Source organism: Triplophysa rosa, linkage group LG5, assembly GCF_024868665.1.
Source record: "Triplophysa rosa linkage group LG5, Trosa_1v2, whole genome shotgun sequence".
Lineage (NCBI taxonomy): Eukaryota > Metazoa > Chordata > Actinopteri > Cypriniformes > Nemacheilidae > Triplophysa > Triplophysa rosa.
This window is the reverse complement of record NC_079894.1, coordinates 9,435,982-9,454,071: the sequence shown is the minus strand read 5'-3', so window position 1 is coordinate 9,454,071 and position 18,090 is coordinate 9,435,982. Positions and strand designations below refer to the sequence as shown.

Here is an 18,090-nt window from a genome sequence, read left to right as displayed (position 1 = left end):
TAAGCAAATCTTTGGGTCACTTTGTAACATTTATTCTGAATATGAAGTTACAATTAAGTGACATGTAACAGAAGAGATTAAATGAAATATACAAAATATATGGCAATTATCAGCAAATACATTTTTCTTGTAGGTCCTTGCCAGCTTGAGGACTGTGCGAAGCAACTTTGCAGTTTTGACCCATCAGCAGGACCGTGTGCCGAGCAAGTAAGCCTTTTAACAGTTACAGTAAACTGTGTGATGCCTCTCCAGTTATTCATTACATTATGTTTGATCTCCACTGACATAAATCTCTACAGGAGGTCTTCTGGAAGCCACCCACCATCCATGTGCAAGTCAAGTCTACCAGGTTAGAAAATAATCTGCCATAGAAAAGCACAGCAAATGTATATTTTGCACAATGCCTTAATAACTATTTTCATTCATCACAGTACCCTGTAGTATGAATATGTGACCCTTTCTGTGAAATCCGGGCTAAAGTCTTAATCATAATTGAACTGATTTCTATCTTTGATGTAAGTTCAGTACAGTTAAAGTATAGTAATTCACAATAGTATAGTAATGAGCAGTATGGCTAAACAGTGTGAGTATAGTACATGAGCAATATGAGTATTGTAGTGAACAGTAGAAACGATGAACAGTATGAACACAGTAATGAATTGTATGAATATAATAATAAACAGTATGAGTAAAGTGATGAAAAGTGTGAGTACCTTAATGAATTAGTGATGAACCGTATGAGTAAAGTAATGAACATTATAAGTATAGCAATGAACAAAATGAGTATAGTAAAGAATGGTGCATTGCAGTGATGATAAGTATGAGTATAGTAAAGAATAGTACGAGTGCCGCGGTGAACAGTATAGTATTAAACAATATGAGTATAGTGAAGAAATGTATTAATACAGCAATGAACAATATGTGTATAGCAATTAACAATATGAGTACAGAAAAAGAACTGTATGAGTACAGTACCGAACAATGCATGAGTACATCATAGAATTAAACGATACAAGTTCAGTAAATAACAATATAAGTACAGTACCGAACAATACAAGTACAGTGAAGAACAATGTGAGTATAGTAAAGAACAGTATAAGTACAGCAAAGAACAATGTGAGTATAGTAAAGAACATTATAAGGACAGTAAAGAACAATGTGAGTATAGTAAAGAACAGTGTGAGTACAGTAAAGAACAGTGTGAGTATAGTAAAGAACAGTATAAGTACAGTAAAGAACAATGTGAGTATAGTAAAGAACAATGTGAGTACAGTAAAGAACAGTGTGAGTATAGTAAAGAACAGTATAAGTACAGTAAAGAACAATGTGAGTATAGTAAAGAACAATGTGAGTACAGTAAAGAACAGTGTGAGTATAGTAAAGAACAGTATAAGTACAGTAAAGAACAATGTGAGTATAGTAAAGAACAATGTGAGTACAGTAAAGAACAGTGTGAGTATAGTAAAGAACAGTATAAGTACAGTAAAGAACAATGTGAGTATAGTAAAGAACAATGTGAGTACAGTAAAGAACAGTGTGAGTATAGTAAAGAACAGTATAAGTACAGTAAAGAACAATGTGAGTATAGTAAAGAACAATGTGAGTACAGTAAAGAACAGTGTGAGTATAGTAAAGAACAGTATAAGTACAGTAAAGAACAATGTGAGTATAGTAAAGAACAATGTGAGTACAGTAAAGAACAGTGTGAGTATAGTAAAGAACAGTATAAGTACAGTAAAGAACAATGTGAGTATAGTAAAGAACAATGTGAGTACAGTAAAGAACAGTGTGAGTATAGTAAAGAACAGTATAAGTACAGTAAAGAACAATGTGAGTATAGTAAAGAACAATGTGAGTACAGTAAAGAACAGTGTGAGTATAGTAAAGAACAGTATAAGTACAGTAAAGAACAATGTGAGTATAGTAAAGAACAATGTGAGTACAGTAAAGAACAGTGTGAGTATAGTAAAGAACAGTATAAGTACAGTAAAGAACAATGTGAGTATAGTAAAGAACAATGTGAGTACAGTAAAGAACAGTGTGAGTATAGTAAAGAACAGTATAAGTACAGTAAAGAACAATGTGAGTATAGTAAAGAACAATGTGAGTACAGTAAAGAACAGTGTGAGTATAGTAAAGAACAGTATAAGTACAGTAAAGAACAATGTGAGTATAGTAAAGAACAATGTGAGTACAGTAAAGAACAGTGTGAGTACAGTAAAGAACAGTATGAGTACCGTAAAGAACAGTATGAGTACAGTAAAGAACAGTATGAGTACTGTAAAGAACAGTGTGAGTACAGTAAAGAACAATGTGAGTTCAGTAAAGAACAGTATGAGTACAGTAAAGAACAGTATGAGTATAGTAAAGAACAGTGTGAGTACCGAGCTAAACAATATGAGTACAGTAAAGAACAGTATGAGTACAGTAAAGAACAGTATGAGTACAGTAAAGAACAGTGTGAGTACCGAGCTAAACAATATGAGTACAGTAAAGAACAGTATGGGTACAGTAAAGAACAATGTGAGTACAGTAAAGAACAATGTGAGTACAGTAAAGAACAGTATGAGTACAGTAAAGAACAGTATGAGTACAGTAAAGAACAATGTTAGTTCAGTAAAGAACAACGTGAGTACAGTAAAGAACAGTATGGGTACAGTAAAGAACAGTATGAGTACAGTAAAGAACAGTATGAGTACAGTAAATAACAATGTTAGTTCAGTAAAGAACAACGTGAGTACAGTAAAGAACAGTATGGGTACAGTAAAGAACAGTGTGAGTATAGTAAAGAACAGTATGAGTACAGTAAAGAACAATGTTAGTTCAGTAAAGAACAACGTGAGTACAGTAAAGAACAGTATGGGTACAGTAAAGAACAGTATGAGTACAGTAAATAACAATGTTAGTTCAGTAAAGAACAACGTGAGTACAGTAAAGAACAGTATGGGTACAGTAAAGAACAGTGTGAGTACAGTAAAGAACAGTATGAGTACAGTAAATAACAATGTTAGTTCAGTAAAGAACAACGTGAGTACAGTAAAGAACAGTATGGGTACAGTAAAGAACAGTATGAGTACAGTAAAGAACAGTATGAGTACAGTAAAGAACAATGTTAGTTCAGTAAAGAACAACGTGAGTACAGTAAAGAACAGAAGTAAGTATGTTAATGCTTAGCCGTGCTGTGCCCTGCAGAAGAGCAGCTGCAGAAGTTGGCAGTAGAAACACTGGACGAGTTGGACTGGTGTCTCGAGCAGCTTGAGACTCTGAAGACACGTCACTCTGTCAGCGAGATGGCATCCAACAAGGTAGAGCTTCTAGAATAACAGATGACATGTTAATGGCAGGCCTCAGATATCCAGGGTATCACCCATGGACATTTATAAAATGTTGCCATGGCTCTAAGGCAGAATAAATAACCAACTAACACAATACGTCAGCACCCACAGACTGGAATACCCAGATGCTCCACATGCCTTTGTATGAATTACACATGCAATAAATCCAGCCGTTGCATTTCTGTTTTGGACTGGAATGGGATGCATGCATATTCTGAAGCACCCCAACCAGATCGTGTGCTGAAAAATGTGAATGAGTGGAGCCATGTATGAATCTGTATCCCCCACCCCCTTCACTCTCTCTTGTTAGCCCACCCACGCAGTAGCCACGTGGATATATTTTCTCACTATCATGCACACATACTTATACGTGATCATGTCCTTATTAACATCAATAATGCATCTGACATCCATTCTCCTTTCTTAAAAAATCTTAAAATAAAACATTTGCAGTAACACAAGTTTCACATAAATAACGTCTCACATTTACATTACAAGGATAACACATCCACACACAAAGCATCAAGGCACTCCCGCATCTTTTCGTCTTCAAACCTCGTGCACATGGTGCATTCCCAGCCCCCCGTATCCACCCCATCCAGCCCCTCCATATGCTGTGGAGCCAAGAGCCAATCAGACGCCTCCCCTTGACCTAGCCTCGGTTGCAGAGCTTGTCTGATTGGCTAGCTCGCATCCGGCGCGTGGCAGTGAGTAGGGAGCTACCTGGCAGGAGGGAGAGGGGCTGTTAGGGGAGGAGTCTGTTCTCTCTGTTTACACATGAATCAGGCAGAGTAGGAGAGTGGAGCATGCGGCAGCGATGCAGCCTGACTCCAGCCAGCGGCATGCGCTCTCAGCCCGCCACAGGTGCTGCTTCTGTGTCCGTCCGTGGCAGCTGGAGCTCCTGGTGCTGGGTTGAGCTCTGCAACGCTGGAGATGATGCCGCCACATGCAGCGTGGACTGTTAGATTCAGATCAGGCAATCTGGACCACAGCACAGAACGTGGTGGTAGCATGTGCATCAGCTGGAGGGAGCTTCTGTTGCAGTGGATGTTCTGTACGAGCTTCATTTTGCGCTGAAATGCCAGACGTCAATTACCTGTTCTCTGTCTCGTGGATGTACATTCAGGTAGGAGAGTGCACATGGACTGTGTTCTGCATGCTCATGTTGTGGTGATGCTGCAAGTCTGGGGTATTTGTTCATTTGCACAAAGCTTTCGCATTGTATCTGAAGTCTGATGTTTTGATATTAAGTAAATCACAGATGGTGCAGTGTATCTAGTTAATAATGTTGAAGAGGATATCAGCCTGTGTGTGTTTGGGTGTTTCTGATGTCACTGTTTGTGTGTGTGTGTGTGTGTGAGAGAGAGAGAGAGAGAGAGAGAGAGAGAGAGACTGTTCTACAGAGGCTCTGACAGTACTACTGTTTGCTGTCTCAGTAGAAAGTGTTTCATTCTGAAACCTCGTGTATGATTACATAATACCACTACACAGATAAAAGGCACTCCTCAGCTCAGCTCAGCTCAGCCCAGCCCAGCCCCTAATCTCAGATGCTTGTAGAAGCTGTGAATGAAGGGTTGCTATATTCAGATCTGAGTGTCTGTGATCTGAATACTCTCACTTTCCATTAAAGCCATGTGATGTTCTACTTTGACTCAATGAAATATGCTTAGTCTTTTGTACAGCAAAAAACAAAAGATGGACATTTGATGATGTTTATCAGTGAATTGTTTTGTGCATTGAGACAACATCTTCAGGTCTTGTGTATCTCAGTTAAATAAATGTAATACAATGGTCACAAAGAATATGTTTATCTTTTGTGTTCTGTCCTAAAGTTTAAAAGGATGCTGAATCGAGAGCTAACACAGCTGTCAGAAACAAGCAAGTCAGGAAATCAGGTCTCGGAGTTCATCTCTAGCACCTTCTTAGGTAAAACTAATGCTTACATTCAGATACAAAATGTACAGTATAGATGTCTGTTTGTTGTCTACAGCTACAGTGACATCCAAATGTCTGAGGCCAAGTCAAAAAACTATTATGCATTTTCATAGTAAATTACATGAACAGCATAACAATTTAAAGCACAAAAATTAAATGTTTAAAACATTTATTTGATCATCCCCATTTTAATGTAATGACAGCATGCACTTAAGATAGAATTGGACTCCTCCAGTTTGTGCAAAACCTGATGGACCATGTAATCCCGGCATGATTTGAGAATGCTCCAGGAAGCATCTTGTGTGCTTCAATGGAAGCAAGGAAATCTGACCTTTTGTACAAAGGAATGAACATGGTCATAAATGTATTTATTTGACTGGTGCTCTAGGAATAGTAAAGAATCATAAATCATAGGTTTTTACATCATTATGTGTGTTTGTTTGTTTGTTTGGATATTTTAGAAGTCCGGACACTCCCAAGTTTGAATGTAACATTTTGTTATTAATTATTATTTTATCATTAATGTGATCTCAGACTTTTGGACCCTACGTCATACAGCATCTCTACCTGTATTTGTTTATCCTACACATCTCCTATGTTCTTCAGCAGTTACTGCCACAATGCAGTGGAGCACTTTGAATCTATGTCAATTAGGGCTGTCAAACGATAAATCGCGATTAGTCGCATCCAGAATAAAAGTTTGTGTTTACATAATATACGTCTGTGTATTGTGCATATTAGTTTTGTATTTATAAAAACATACACCTACATGCATATCATTTATAAAAATATAAAAAACTATAACAATATAATAAACATTTATATATAATTATTTGTAAATATTTCCTAAATGTGTATACGTGTATGTGTTTATAAATGCAAAATTAATGGGCATATTTATGTAAACACAAACTTTTATTCTGGATGCGATTAATCGTTTGACAGCCCTAAATTTAATACGTAGGGTACGTTGCTGCATCTACGACTGTATGTCGTCTGAATCTGTGTTTCAGAAAAGCAACATGATATGGAGATTATGTCACCACCAACCAAGGAGAAGGAGAAGAAGAAGCGGCCCATGTCCCAGATCAGTGGAGTGAAGAAGCCCACACAGAGCTCCAGCGTGGCAGCTTCCAGCATCCCACGCTTTGGCGTCAGCACTGACCAGGAAGATCAGCTGGCCAAGGTGAGTACTCACGCCCAACATCTTATCAGGAAACAAATCCATCATGGTGAGCGTGGGCCAGTGTTGGGTAAGTTACTCTGAAAAAGTAATTAATTACTAGTTACTAATTACACATTCAATAGTGTAATTAGATTACTGTACAAATTACTCTCTACAAAAAGTATTTAAATACTTATTACTAATTACTTTCTATATCCTATATCAACCGTGATTAGTTAAGTGAGTCAAGGATAGACATAAAACGACTCTCAATTCATTCAAATAAATAATATAAAACTACATAAAGTACAATTATTAACTGACTTTTATAACAAATGTGAGAAAGATACATTAATGCATGCATTTTAAAGTTAGATTTTGAATTTTAATGTCAATTCCACTATTGTATACATTACACAGTATTTAATTCAGTTACATCAGAAGTAACTGTAATTTAATTACAGAACAATTAAGAGTAATCCCTTACTTTACTTTTTTAAGGGAAAGTAATTAAATTACAGTAACTAATTACTTAGTAACTAGGTACACCCAACACTGGCGTGGGCTGCTGTGCAGTTGTACAAAAGATTTGGGTTGATTACATCCAACTCTCTTTTGCAGGAATTAGAAGAGATCGACAGATGGGGTGTGGATATTTTCAAGATATCAGAGTATTCCAACAACCGACCGTTAATGGTAGCAATGTACACAATCTTCCAGGTATGTGATTTGAAGTGTTTGGAGCACGAAAGGAAACACATTTAATGTCGTTTGGGATCAATTTACCTTTAAATTCCTTTAACTTTTAATCCACAGGAAAGAGACCTGTTGAAATCCTTTAAAATTCCTGTAGACACATTCATTACCTACATGATGACATTGGAAGAGAATTACCACTCAGATGTTGCGTACCATAATAACATCCATGCAGCTGATGTGGTCCAGTCCACCCATGTTCTCCTCTCCACTCCTGCCCTGGAGGTTTGTCTCCAAAACACCCTTTTTCTTCCTCTTTTAATCAGAATTAGAGCATACATTACTGTCCTAAGAAATCGTTCTGGACTCCATGCATCCGAGCAGCCAATACACAACATAATCACAACACAATGTAATATATAGAATGAAATAATCACAATATAAAATAAATCGGCATGAAATGTTCCATAACAAAAATAAAGCAAGATGCTTAATATGTGCAATTCTGTATTTCCAGGCTGTATTCACTGACCTTGAGATCTTGGCCGCAATGTTTGCTAGTGCAATACACGACGTGGACCACCCCGGAGTTTCCAACCAGTTCCTCATTAACACAAGTGAGTTGGCCGTACCAGAAGCAACAGCAACTTGATATCGTGGTCACTGTGTTGTTTACTAATATAATACGTTTCTTTAGACTCCGAGTTGGCTCTCATGTACAACGATTCATCGGTTCTGGAGAACCACCACCTGGCTGTTGGCTTCAAACTGCTGCAGGAAGAAAACTGTGACATTTTCCAGAACTTGAACAAAAAACAGAGGCAGTCGCTACGCAAAATGGTCATTGACATGGTGGGGAAATCTTTGTGCATTCTTCTACTGAGAGAAAGTTCATGTATGCTATCAACAAGTGGTTTTGTTTATCTGATGTGCATTTTTCTCTTTGCAGGTCTTAGCCACAGATATGTCTAAGCACATGAATCTGTTGGCAGATCTTAAGACCATGGTTGAGACCAAGAAGGTGACAAGTTTGGGCGTGCTACTATTGGACAACTATTCTGATCGCATACAGGTTAGCATTTGTTATACAGAACATTAGCATACAGAAACTTTGAGCATCTGTGGAGCTTTTTCAAATGTGGAATTTGTGGGGAAGTTAATAAACCTGGTTATAAAATTATTCAAAATAAAACTTTTAGAAATCACAGAAATTCAATGAAAATTTCTGTAGTGAATACATTTTCTTCGGAAGTCGGTGGCCATGTACAGTCCTATCTACTTGAATAGACCGTCTTAAATTGCTGGCAAAAATCACAACGAATAGCATAATTTTCCGGTCAACAACTAAACCTATCATCAACTATATTATAACTTTTGTTTCTTAAATCTAAATTGCGCTAAAAATACATCTTTTGAGCTCGCTACTGCTCATGCACACAGGTTGGCAAGCGTCTCATAACCAGAGCCATTAAGAGAGAGAGTTCTGCCAACGGAAGTCCAAAACGCTGGAGCATCACGTGATTCATGGAACCTTCAGATAGTTCCAGGAAGTTATGTTTTCTCTTTAAATGCTTTATTTTTTTATTAATTAAATTGCTTTAGTCTTTAAATGGGTTAGAAGTTTACCTCAGTTAGTCGCAGCTCCATGTGTAACTATAACTTCTGGCAACTATTGAGAGCCTCCATTGCTGTGAAAAAAACTGTTCCATTGGAGTCAACGAAGTTGACGCGACTCTCTCTCTCAATGGCTCTGCTCATAATGAGACTGTTTAAAGCCCCACCCCAGAGAATCGTCAATCTTTATCGATTGACGATTGGCTCTTTTACTAAAAGGCGGGACTTCCTCCACTAGAGGGGCCATACTGATCGTTGTATTCCCTCCCCATTCATAGTAATGGCAGTGCATTTGTTAATAACTACCATGTTTGGTTACACTTAACTCTAAAATATAAAATCTGTAAAGTGCAGTTTGTAGTAGATCTCTAAAATGATTTTGAAAAACCTCCAGTAATCACAAATGACTGGAAAAGTTGTGGCAATAGAAAAATGAGTAGGAATCCTGCATCTATTATTATTATTATTTTTTTTTCATAAATTAAAACAAAATCTAAACTCAATTTCAGTTTTTGAATGTTTGACCAATCAAACAGGTTCTTCAGAATATGGTGCATTGTGCCGACCTGAGCAACCCAACAAAGCCCCTGGAGCTGTACCGTCAGTGGACGGATCGCATCATGGTGGAGTTCTTCACTCAGGGGGACAGAGAGAGAGATAAGGGTATGGAGATCAGTCCCATGTGTGACAAACACAACGCTTCCATCGAGAAATCACAAGTGAGTGGGAAACACCAAGCACTATTGAGTACAACTATCTATTTCTGAGTTTTATTATAAAGATGCTTTAAACCTCATCCGTCAGGTGGGCTTCATTGACTACATCGTGCACCCACTGTGGGAGACATGGGCCGACTTGGTTCACCCTGATGCCCAGGAGATTCTCGACACGTTGGAGGACAATCGTGAGTGGTACCAGAGTATGATTCCTCACAGCCCCACTTCAATCCCAGAGGCAAAGAGCAGTGTGACCGGGATGGGAGCAGTGGGGGGAGGTATTACTTCAGCGGGGGAGAAGTTTCAGTTTGAACTGACCTTAGAAGAAGAAGGAGAGTCTGATGTCGAGAGTCCCGTGGATGAAGAGTTTAACCTTGATTCCACCCGGACTGATTCAGATAGCAAACATCCATCTTCAGCTTCCTGCACACAACAGGCCAACCTGACCACACGGTCCCCAGGCTGCAGGACTCTTTCTTTTGAGATGGGTGAGCAACCAGACAGTGAAGACGAGGACAGAGAATTTGACCAAGAAGGGAAAAGCGTGTCATTCCTGAGCCTGGGAACATAACAACAATGCACTTTTTTGCTTTGTTTTAATTTACATTAGTACCTCTTTTGCACCAGCTTCCCATCCCTCTCCATCTCATTCTTAACTTCCTCGGGCAGACGGGACACAGAGCAGGAGAGCAAAGGAGGGACCGGAAAGCTTCCTTGGGACATGTTTTTACACAGCCGTCACCTCGCACTGGAGAAAGCTCCTAGTCTACAGACTCTAAAAACGTTTTGTTTTTGTAGTTCTCAGTCTTGTGACTTCAGAATGGTGTTTGGCTTTACTGTCATGCAGTCTAAGCAGAAAACTGCCGGTGTCTTATGGACGAGGAGGAAATGTACTTTAAAGTGTCTTCCCGTGACATCTGGGGTTTGATGTAATGGAGTTTTTAGTTGTCAGAACATTTTTGATGATGATTGATACGCAGGAAACTTGTATGTTTTTATGTGAGACAGATGTGCACTAAAATGTTTTTTAAAAGATACACTGTTGACTTAAAGCTGGTTTATATAGCTGAACAAAAACGACCTTACCTTAACATAACAAAACACCTCAGGACACAAAGAAATGATGGCTTTCATGTAGCACACAGCTTTGAGGGTACCCATGTAGCGACCACAGTCTTCCTTGGATTGCTATGAAAATCTTTAGACAGAAGATCTTTTGTATTTGTATGTGGCTCCACCTAGTGCTTAATAGTAAAACTAGAGCCGCAGACTTAACACTCCGACAGAATACAGTGGCTCTGTATTGTTACGCACATTTGCACAGAATATACTTATTTCAATTGAGCTGTAACTTAAACCCTTTCTCTTCTTTGCTTCTTTAATTTATGTCATTCACATTGTTTACATCCTTCTTGTTTTCTATTCTGCACCATCCAAAGCATTATTATAATGTATGTTGAATCCATTTTGCAACAGCTTGCTTCTGATACAGTAGCTAGCACTTTAGAAATGTCTTTGTCATTGCCAAACATTGCTCCATTAGTAAGGCCTGGAGTGACTAAAACACACCAAGGTCAGCAGGGTTACCAGCACGTGTACACACGCTGTAAGTTGTGATGTTTGGTCTATGGAAAGGCTGGGCTCTGACATCAACGTTAGCCGTCGAGTGAGTCGAAGTGAGCAGTGTCCTTAAACCACATGTGTACTTTTTCTGTGCAGGTCACACTGAAAATATGAGACGCTGAGGTATATTAAAATCTTTACAAATGTATTAAATTCTAAAGGAGTCAACAATTTTGTTATATATTGAAAGCTGTAGAATGCACAATTCATGCCTAAATTAAACTGTCTAACACAAAGCCAAAGTTAGTTTTCTGTCCCAGACTGTTTCTGTTCTTTGGTTTTTGGTGATGGATCAATCCTCTGCTCTTCACAGGGACATAACCAATGATGGTACAAGTGCCAAGCAAGCATGATTCGTGCCGTACTGTAATTTCCATTTTGCCACTGGCTAATTTCCACCAATGACATCTACAGACTGTAATACACCAGTTTGATCCTTTCTTTATTTCTTCAACTGTGTCACTTGAAAGCATTTTGTCATTTGAACACATTTAATTTTAAATGTAAACGTTTATGATAAATACGTTTCATAAGTCTTTGATTAAGTAAACGCGTTCATCAATCAAGTCGCAGATTTGTGTGCCATTTTCATACAATAGTATGGATTTTAATCTTTGTATTCCTCTTAAAATATAAATTGATTACATGAAATTGGACTTTTCATCAGAGTGGTGAAAGAAAAACTGAGTGGTCTTAAAAGGTTAGACTTATTTCTCATCATGGCACGCCTCTGTTTTGGTCTTTTCTTGTTGCATCTGCCGATCTGACCATCTCGACAGTATCGTTTACCACTACAACGCTGTTACTCAGGTTGCTGTGATTGTTTTCTTGTTCCCAATGCCAATAAAATAAAATATTAGTAGTCTTGTCTCAATTATGTCAGCTTTCCAAACCAAAAAAATAAAAGGCGGAACGCATAAACTCTTGCATCCAGAAGGCCAGGTAAGGTAAGGTACATTAGCTGAACGAGCGTGTGATTGGTTAGTCTGTCAATCAATCATCGTGTAGCCCCGCCCTCGGCTCCAGTCGGGTGACGCAGCCAAGAGAGCAGGTGCACGGGCTGAGAGCAGTATCCAAACCGCACTAAATAAACCAACCGTTACGGTAAGCAGTTTTTTTCCTCAGACGACTTTTTACAGCTTCATCTTTTATTTTGAAATAATCAAGCGTCGCGTTGAGAAAACAGGAGACCGATTTTACTTTTAAAACAGTAACCTTCACTTGACACAGCTAACTGTGATGTTCTGCTGTATAACGTTAATCCATTTACGTTACTGTCTACACAAACATAACGACTGGCTCGGTGTTAAACACTCATTTATGATGAATTGTATCGGTGCGATGTTAGTCTCTTATGACCCTAATAGACATGAAAATCTATTAAGCGGATAGATGCTAACTAACGTTAAGCTCTACTGACTAAAGCAATATTAACGTTAGGCATACAGCAACGAAAGAGAGTGCTATTTCATTTAAACGCATCGACAATGATCGTTAGTATAAGTATGGAAATAACACTGTTAACACATGCAACTGCTTCTTGCTTTTATCTCACACAGTGCATGTCAAGCTTGAGCCATATGTTTCAGCTAACGTTAAACCTGAAATAGACGCACAGGTACATTGATGAATAGTCTAAATAATAAAAGACTAAAGGAGAGCAGGTCATTTTGTTATGAATGACGAGTCGTATGCTGATTCGCCCATGTTATGGAGAAAGATACCCACTATATAAAATACTGATAAGGGAATAATCTTTCCGTAGGCACGCCTGACAACGTTACAGTGCTCAGTTCTTGACAGTCAACTAAGCACAGGGTTTAGCCTTTACAAAACCTTTCAAATCCCTCACCACCCTCTGACTGCCTAATGCAATCCACACTTACCGCAGTATCTCGATGGTTACACCCTCTATTCACTTTATATTTGCAATGTTATTCAGTAAACATACTGGGAATATAAAAGCTATTTATTTTGACATACTGACAGGAGCAGTTTCTGACCAATGTTAAATTGTGTGTAAATAATCAACATTTTGGTTGTGTCACTTAATTGCTTGAATGTCTGGAGAATTCACGAGAAAGGACTCGCATCGACAGATTTCTTTTAAATATTTGGTTTGTTAGAAAAGAGTGTTATTTTCCTGCCATTGTACAGGTAGTTCTTGTGTTTTAATGGTACCCCTTTACTTCCATTGTTTTTTTTTTGTGTGTGTGTCCATACAATAGAAGTGAATGAGTACCGCCGTTGTTCGGCATTCTTCAAAATATCTTCTTTTGTGTTTTGCAGAAGAAAGTCATACAGGTGTGAAATGACTAGAGGGTGAGTAAATGATGACAACATTTTCAAAAATGAAAATTCTGTCATCATTTACTCACCCTCAAGTTGTTTCAAACCTGACTCCTGAATAAATGTTGTTGTTCTGCAGGAAAAAAGGTATTTTGGAAGAATGTTTGTAATCAGTTTTGGGGCACTACTGACTACTACTGTAATGAGGGGGGGGAACTATGGTAGTCAATGGTGCCTCAGAACTGTGTAGTTTCCCACATTCTTTCAAATATCTTCTTTTGTGTTCAACAAAACAAAGAAATTGATACAGGTTTGAAACAACTTGAGGGCGAGTAAATGATGACAGAACTTTCATTTTTGAATGAACTATTCCTTTAAGCACCTGCCTATTTCGTTTTATAGCATCCTCTTCTGCCAATAGATAAAACCATGTCCTAATTTTTTTCTTTTTTGAAATTAAAAATTTCATTTAACTTTAAAATAAGTCATTATGGAACTGAAATGTTGTTTCATGTATGATATCAGTAAATAGAATTTGCAAAACTAAGTGTCTTTTATTTTGTTACCAAGTCTGTTTTATTGTTGCAGATGGCCTCAGCCAATGATGCTCGATATGGACAAAAAGAGTCTTCAGATCAGAACTTCGACTACATGTTCAAGATCCTGATTATTGGTAACAGCAGTGTGGGCAAAACCAGCTTCCTCTTCCGCTATGCTGATGACTCCTTCACACCTGCTTTTGTCAGTACTGTGGGCATAGACTTTAAAGTAAAGACCATCTATAGAAATGACAAGAGGATAAAGCTCCAAATATGGGTGAGGAATTTATCTCTCATGTTTTCTCTCTGCTGAAGTTCTAAACAATGGGTTTATTTTCCAGTGGAGCACAAATAGAAATTTCTCATAGTGTCTGTATCATTTTTCTCTCCATCTTTTTAGGACACAGCTGGACAAGAGCGGTACAGGACCATCACAACAGCGTACTACCGTGGAGCTATGGGCTTTATTCTTATGTATGACATCACCAACGAGGATTCCTTTAATGCCGTTCAGGACTGGTATGATGTTATTTAATTTTGTGCATGGGTCAAATAAGTGTTATGTATGCTGTTCAAATGATTTAACTAACTGTCACTGATCTCAGGTCCACACAGATTAAGACATATTCATGGGACAATGCTCAAGTGCTTCTGGCAGGAAATAAATGTGACATGGAAGATGACAGAGTAGTCTCTTCAGATAGAGGAAGACAGCTGTCCGAACAGCTAGGTGAGCACAAATTCACAGAAGTATATAGGATTTGGGAACCAGGGTACTAGTCTCGCACCTGCTACAGCAGTTTGTTTGATTTTAATGTAACAGTGGCATCTCTCAACTGTTACAGGCTTTGAGTTTTTTGAAACCAGTGCCAAAGACAACATCAATGTGAAGCAGACGTTTGAGCGACTGGTGGACATCATCTGTGAGAGGATGTCAGAAAGTCTGGAGTCTGGCGATTCCAACGTCGCCGAAAACAAACTAGGACCTCAGCTCAACGAACAACCGCAGCGGTCCAGTAGGGACTGCGCTTGCTAAGGATCGTTCTCAACTTCTCCACCAATCACTTCCCTGCAGACTGAACATTGGATCTATCCTCTATACTAAAGGAAGGCTTGGGTAGTAGGAGTCAGATCTGATGTGATCTTATTTTCTGCGTCACCTTTGTAAGGTTGACATCCAAACATTTCTTAAACATGTTGGCATATGTAAGCAATGTTACTCAAGTTAATTGGACAAAAGTATGGGGGAAATGAATTTCGAACAAAAATACTCCGTTAATCACGTTATTGTGGCACAGTATCAAAAAGTCTCTTTCTTGAATGAGCTTTCATGAATATTTGTATCTATGTTTTGAGTTTTGTCGAGGTAAAGTTGTATACATACAGTATATGTATACAGTTGACACCAGACTGTTGTATAGAAACTATTAGCATAAAGGGTCAATCCTACAGAATGAAACGTTGGTAGAATTTTAAAATTGAGCGCACGCTAATACATTTGTTCAGTTTTACTTTTAAATAACTCCATGTTAATATATGACATAAGGAAAGTAAAGATGATATTGTGGTATAGATGTAATAAGGAAGAGTTTATAAATGTGTGGTTTTTGTAATATGAAAGAATTAATTACTTTAAAAAGATATGGGGGATTTCAGGACTACATTAATGCATGTTCTGCTTTTCCTCTGGTTCTTCAATCTTTTCTGTTACTGTGCTTGTGCGCATGTTGGTATGTCAACATATACGATTTTTGGTTTACAAGCATAGCTAAGAATTGCTGTCATTCTGCAAGCCAAAAATATAATCAAAGCTTTAATAAAGAGAAACTTCATCAGGGTCATTAGCTGTAAATAGTTAAATTAGTTTCTGGAAATGTAATTTTAATGAGCAAATAAAGTAATAATGCATTGTGATTATTATTATGATTGATCCCAGGTTTTAGAATATTAAAAAGATATTTTATAGATAACTGGTTTATGCAGGTATAGATAGGCAGGTTATGCACCATTGGTTGATCACTTTCTGTTAAATCACTTCCAATATGTTATTGCATGTTATGTTAAAGTGATAGTTCACCAAAAAAACGAAAATTCTGTCATCATTTATTCACCCTCTTGTCATTTCAAACCTGTATGACTTTCTTTCTTCTGCAGAACACAGAAGAAGATATCGTGAAGAAAGCTGGTAACCAAACATCAGTGGAACCCATTCACTTGCACTGGTTTTGTGTCAATACAATAGAGGTGAATGGGTGTCACTGCTGTTAGGTTACCAACTTTCTTCACAATATCTTTTGTGTTTTGCGGAAGAAAGTCATACAGCTTTGAAATCACAAGAGGCTAAGTAAATGATGACAGATTTTTCATTTTTGGGTGAAATTCTGCCGTTTTATTTATTTTATTAATAATTTATTTATTTACATGCATTTTTTTATTAGTAGAAATTGAGGACAGAATGAGCTACTGCACTCTCTCTGAACAAGCCTAGACCCCGGATGTGTCACTTTCAAAACCCGATAAATGTCTCTGTAGAAATAGCGAGTGCTGGTTTCCCCCTATGCAATTCAGAAGCTATGCTATACCAAATAGTCTCTGAATATGCAGGGACATTTTCTGTGTGTTTGTGATGTTTTTTTAATAAATTATACGTTCTTAAAATTATGAATTTATAACTTGTTTATGATCTATTCTGGTCACATTACAGCAGAGTCACAGACGTATACATTTTGAGACATTTACATAAAGGTCGCTGTTAGAAGCAGAAGCCAATACATTGGGTTTGAAAATCTGTTTGGTTTTGATACTCTTTTTGTTGTAGTTTGTTTCATAATGAGTTTCTTGTATGTTTGTTATGTTGCTGTTTTTTTTATTAAATTATAGATTTCCTTACCATTTGACACTGTTTTATTTCCATAAAAAGAACAAGAAAAACTGTTTTAGGTAATTTACCTCATGTCATGTTGTTTTCTCACTGGGTGCAAAGAATAAGGTTAGGCTAAACCACTGTATTGGAAACTGATATAAACGGCACACAAAATAAGTTTTGTTCAGAATGAAATGGCCACATGCATTCCATCTATTGAGTTAAATAAAAAGTCTGTTTGAAATATTTTGTGGTGTGATGTTATTTTTACACTTCAAATCACTTTTGAACTAGAGAGTGACCCTGGTTGAGGTGTAATACCAGTGGTGTAGTCGGGGCCATACACACGCATGCTTATGCTTACTTTTTCCATAGCCCTGTTTGCGTATAACGACTTTTGAAGATCTATATTAGCGTATACCCTCCGCATACCCACTTGTTTTGCTGCTTAACAACGTCTCCAAGCAGCTTTTGCTTTCCCTTTAACTTTATCGCCTTTTACATATTTTGTTTTTAAACACGCGATTCTTTCATTCAGTTTCTTAAAAACCTCCGACAAGCGCGTCATCTTCAGTGTTGGCAGCGCGCCAGAGAGGAGTTCGTCCTGTGAGTGACTGAAAGAGTCCCGCTAAAGCCGTCAGGTAACATAACATTGATAAAACTGCTCACTTTAAATCAAAATTGCTTTAAAGTGTTCTTACCGGCAGTGGGTACTCTGTATCAAAATCCTACTCCCCGAGAGATTACGACTCCCCTGTTTTCCCCTACAAAAATTAGGGTTAGGATTAGGTGTGGGGGCGGGATTTAGAGATAGGGACCAATCACAAAGCAGCATCCTAAATGAATGAACCAATCAGAAGTAGGGGAGTCGTTATCTCACGGGGAGTCGAATTTCGGTACAATACCGGCTCGAGAGAGATTGACACTGAATTCACAGGTTCTCTTGCGCTGCTTTATCTCTTTATGATATTGCGATGAATCTTTAATATCTGTCACAACTTTTAATACTAGTTTTATTTAGGCAAAGTTACATCTGTATTCTGTACCAAGTAAAAATATTGTATTGTGGTCAACAGTACTGGCATAGACCTGTTTTTTCCAATGATATAACTTCATAATCAAAGCATAAGTGAAGAATTATGCATATTATATATATATATATATATATATATATATTAATAAATGGCATATTTAACTGTAATAAATGTCACGTTACTAGAAAAAAACACACACTGACTAATTTGTTTTTTGGCCATTTGGGGTCGGGATGTTGTGTAGTATAGTACACCACTGTGTAATACTGTTCTGCAGAGAT

The 18,090-nt window shown here is 37.8% G+C and overlaps 2 protein-coding genes across 11 annotated transcripts in view; both read left to right on the top strand.

Annotated features, from left to right (window-relative positions):
* The window catches only part of pde4ca (phosphodiesterase 4C, cAMP-specific a), a 50,359-nt gene extending 38,437 nt beyond the window's left edge, over positions 1-11,922 (top strand). For 7 of the 9 annotated variants that reach the window (XM_057333251.1, XM_057333250.1, XM_057333253.1 and 4 more), the window contains 12 exons: positions 134-207; positions 300-349; positions 3,175-3,305; positions 5,168-5,261; positions 6,284-6,456; positions 7,057-7,155; positions 7,252-7,416; positions 7,649-7,748; positions 7,829-7,983; positions 8,081-8,203; positions 9,282-9,464; positions 9,550-11,922. In XM_057333251.1, the coding sequence (XP_057189234.1) occupies positions 134-207; positions 300-349; positions 3,175-3,305; positions 5,168-5,261; positions 6,284-6,456; positions 7,057-7,155; positions 7,252-7,416; positions 7,649-7,748; positions 7,829-7,983; positions 8,081-8,203; positions 9,282-9,464; positions 9,550-10,032 (1,830 nt within the window). In that variant the 3' untranslated portion in view covers positions 10,033-11,922. The remainder of the gene's footprint in view (positions 1-133; positions 208-299; positions 350-3,174; positions 3,306-5,167; positions 5,262-6,283; positions 6,457-7,056; positions 7,156-7,251; positions 7,417-7,648; positions 7,749-7,828; positions 7,984-8,080; positions 8,204-9,281; positions 9,465-9,549) is intronic. The other 2 variants (XM_057333252.1, XM_057333254.1) reach the window with 1 other exon arrangement.
* Positions 11,923-12,099: 177 nt separating this feature from the next.
* Positions 12,100-17,006, top strand: rab3aa (RAB3A, member RAS oncogene family, a). 2 transcript variants are annotated; one of them, XM_057334090.1, is made up of 6 exons: positions 12,100-12,188; positions 13,374-13,406; positions 13,962-14,189; positions 14,313-14,431; positions 14,518-14,642; positions 14,758-17,006. In XM_057334090.1, exons 3-6 carry the CDS (start codon positions 13,962-13,964, stop codon positions 14,946-14,948), a joined length of 663 nt encoding a protein of 220 aa, XP_057190073.1. In that variant the 5' UTR covers positions 12,100-12,188; positions 13,374-13,406; the 3' UTR covers positions 14,949-17,006. The 2 variants fall into 2 exon arrangements, with proteins under 2 accessions (XP_057190073.1, XP_057190074.1); XM_057334091.1 differs by lacking the exon at positions 13,374-13,406 and having other exon boundaries at positions 12,106-12,188.
* Positions 17,007-18,090: the final 1,084 nt, after the last annotated feature.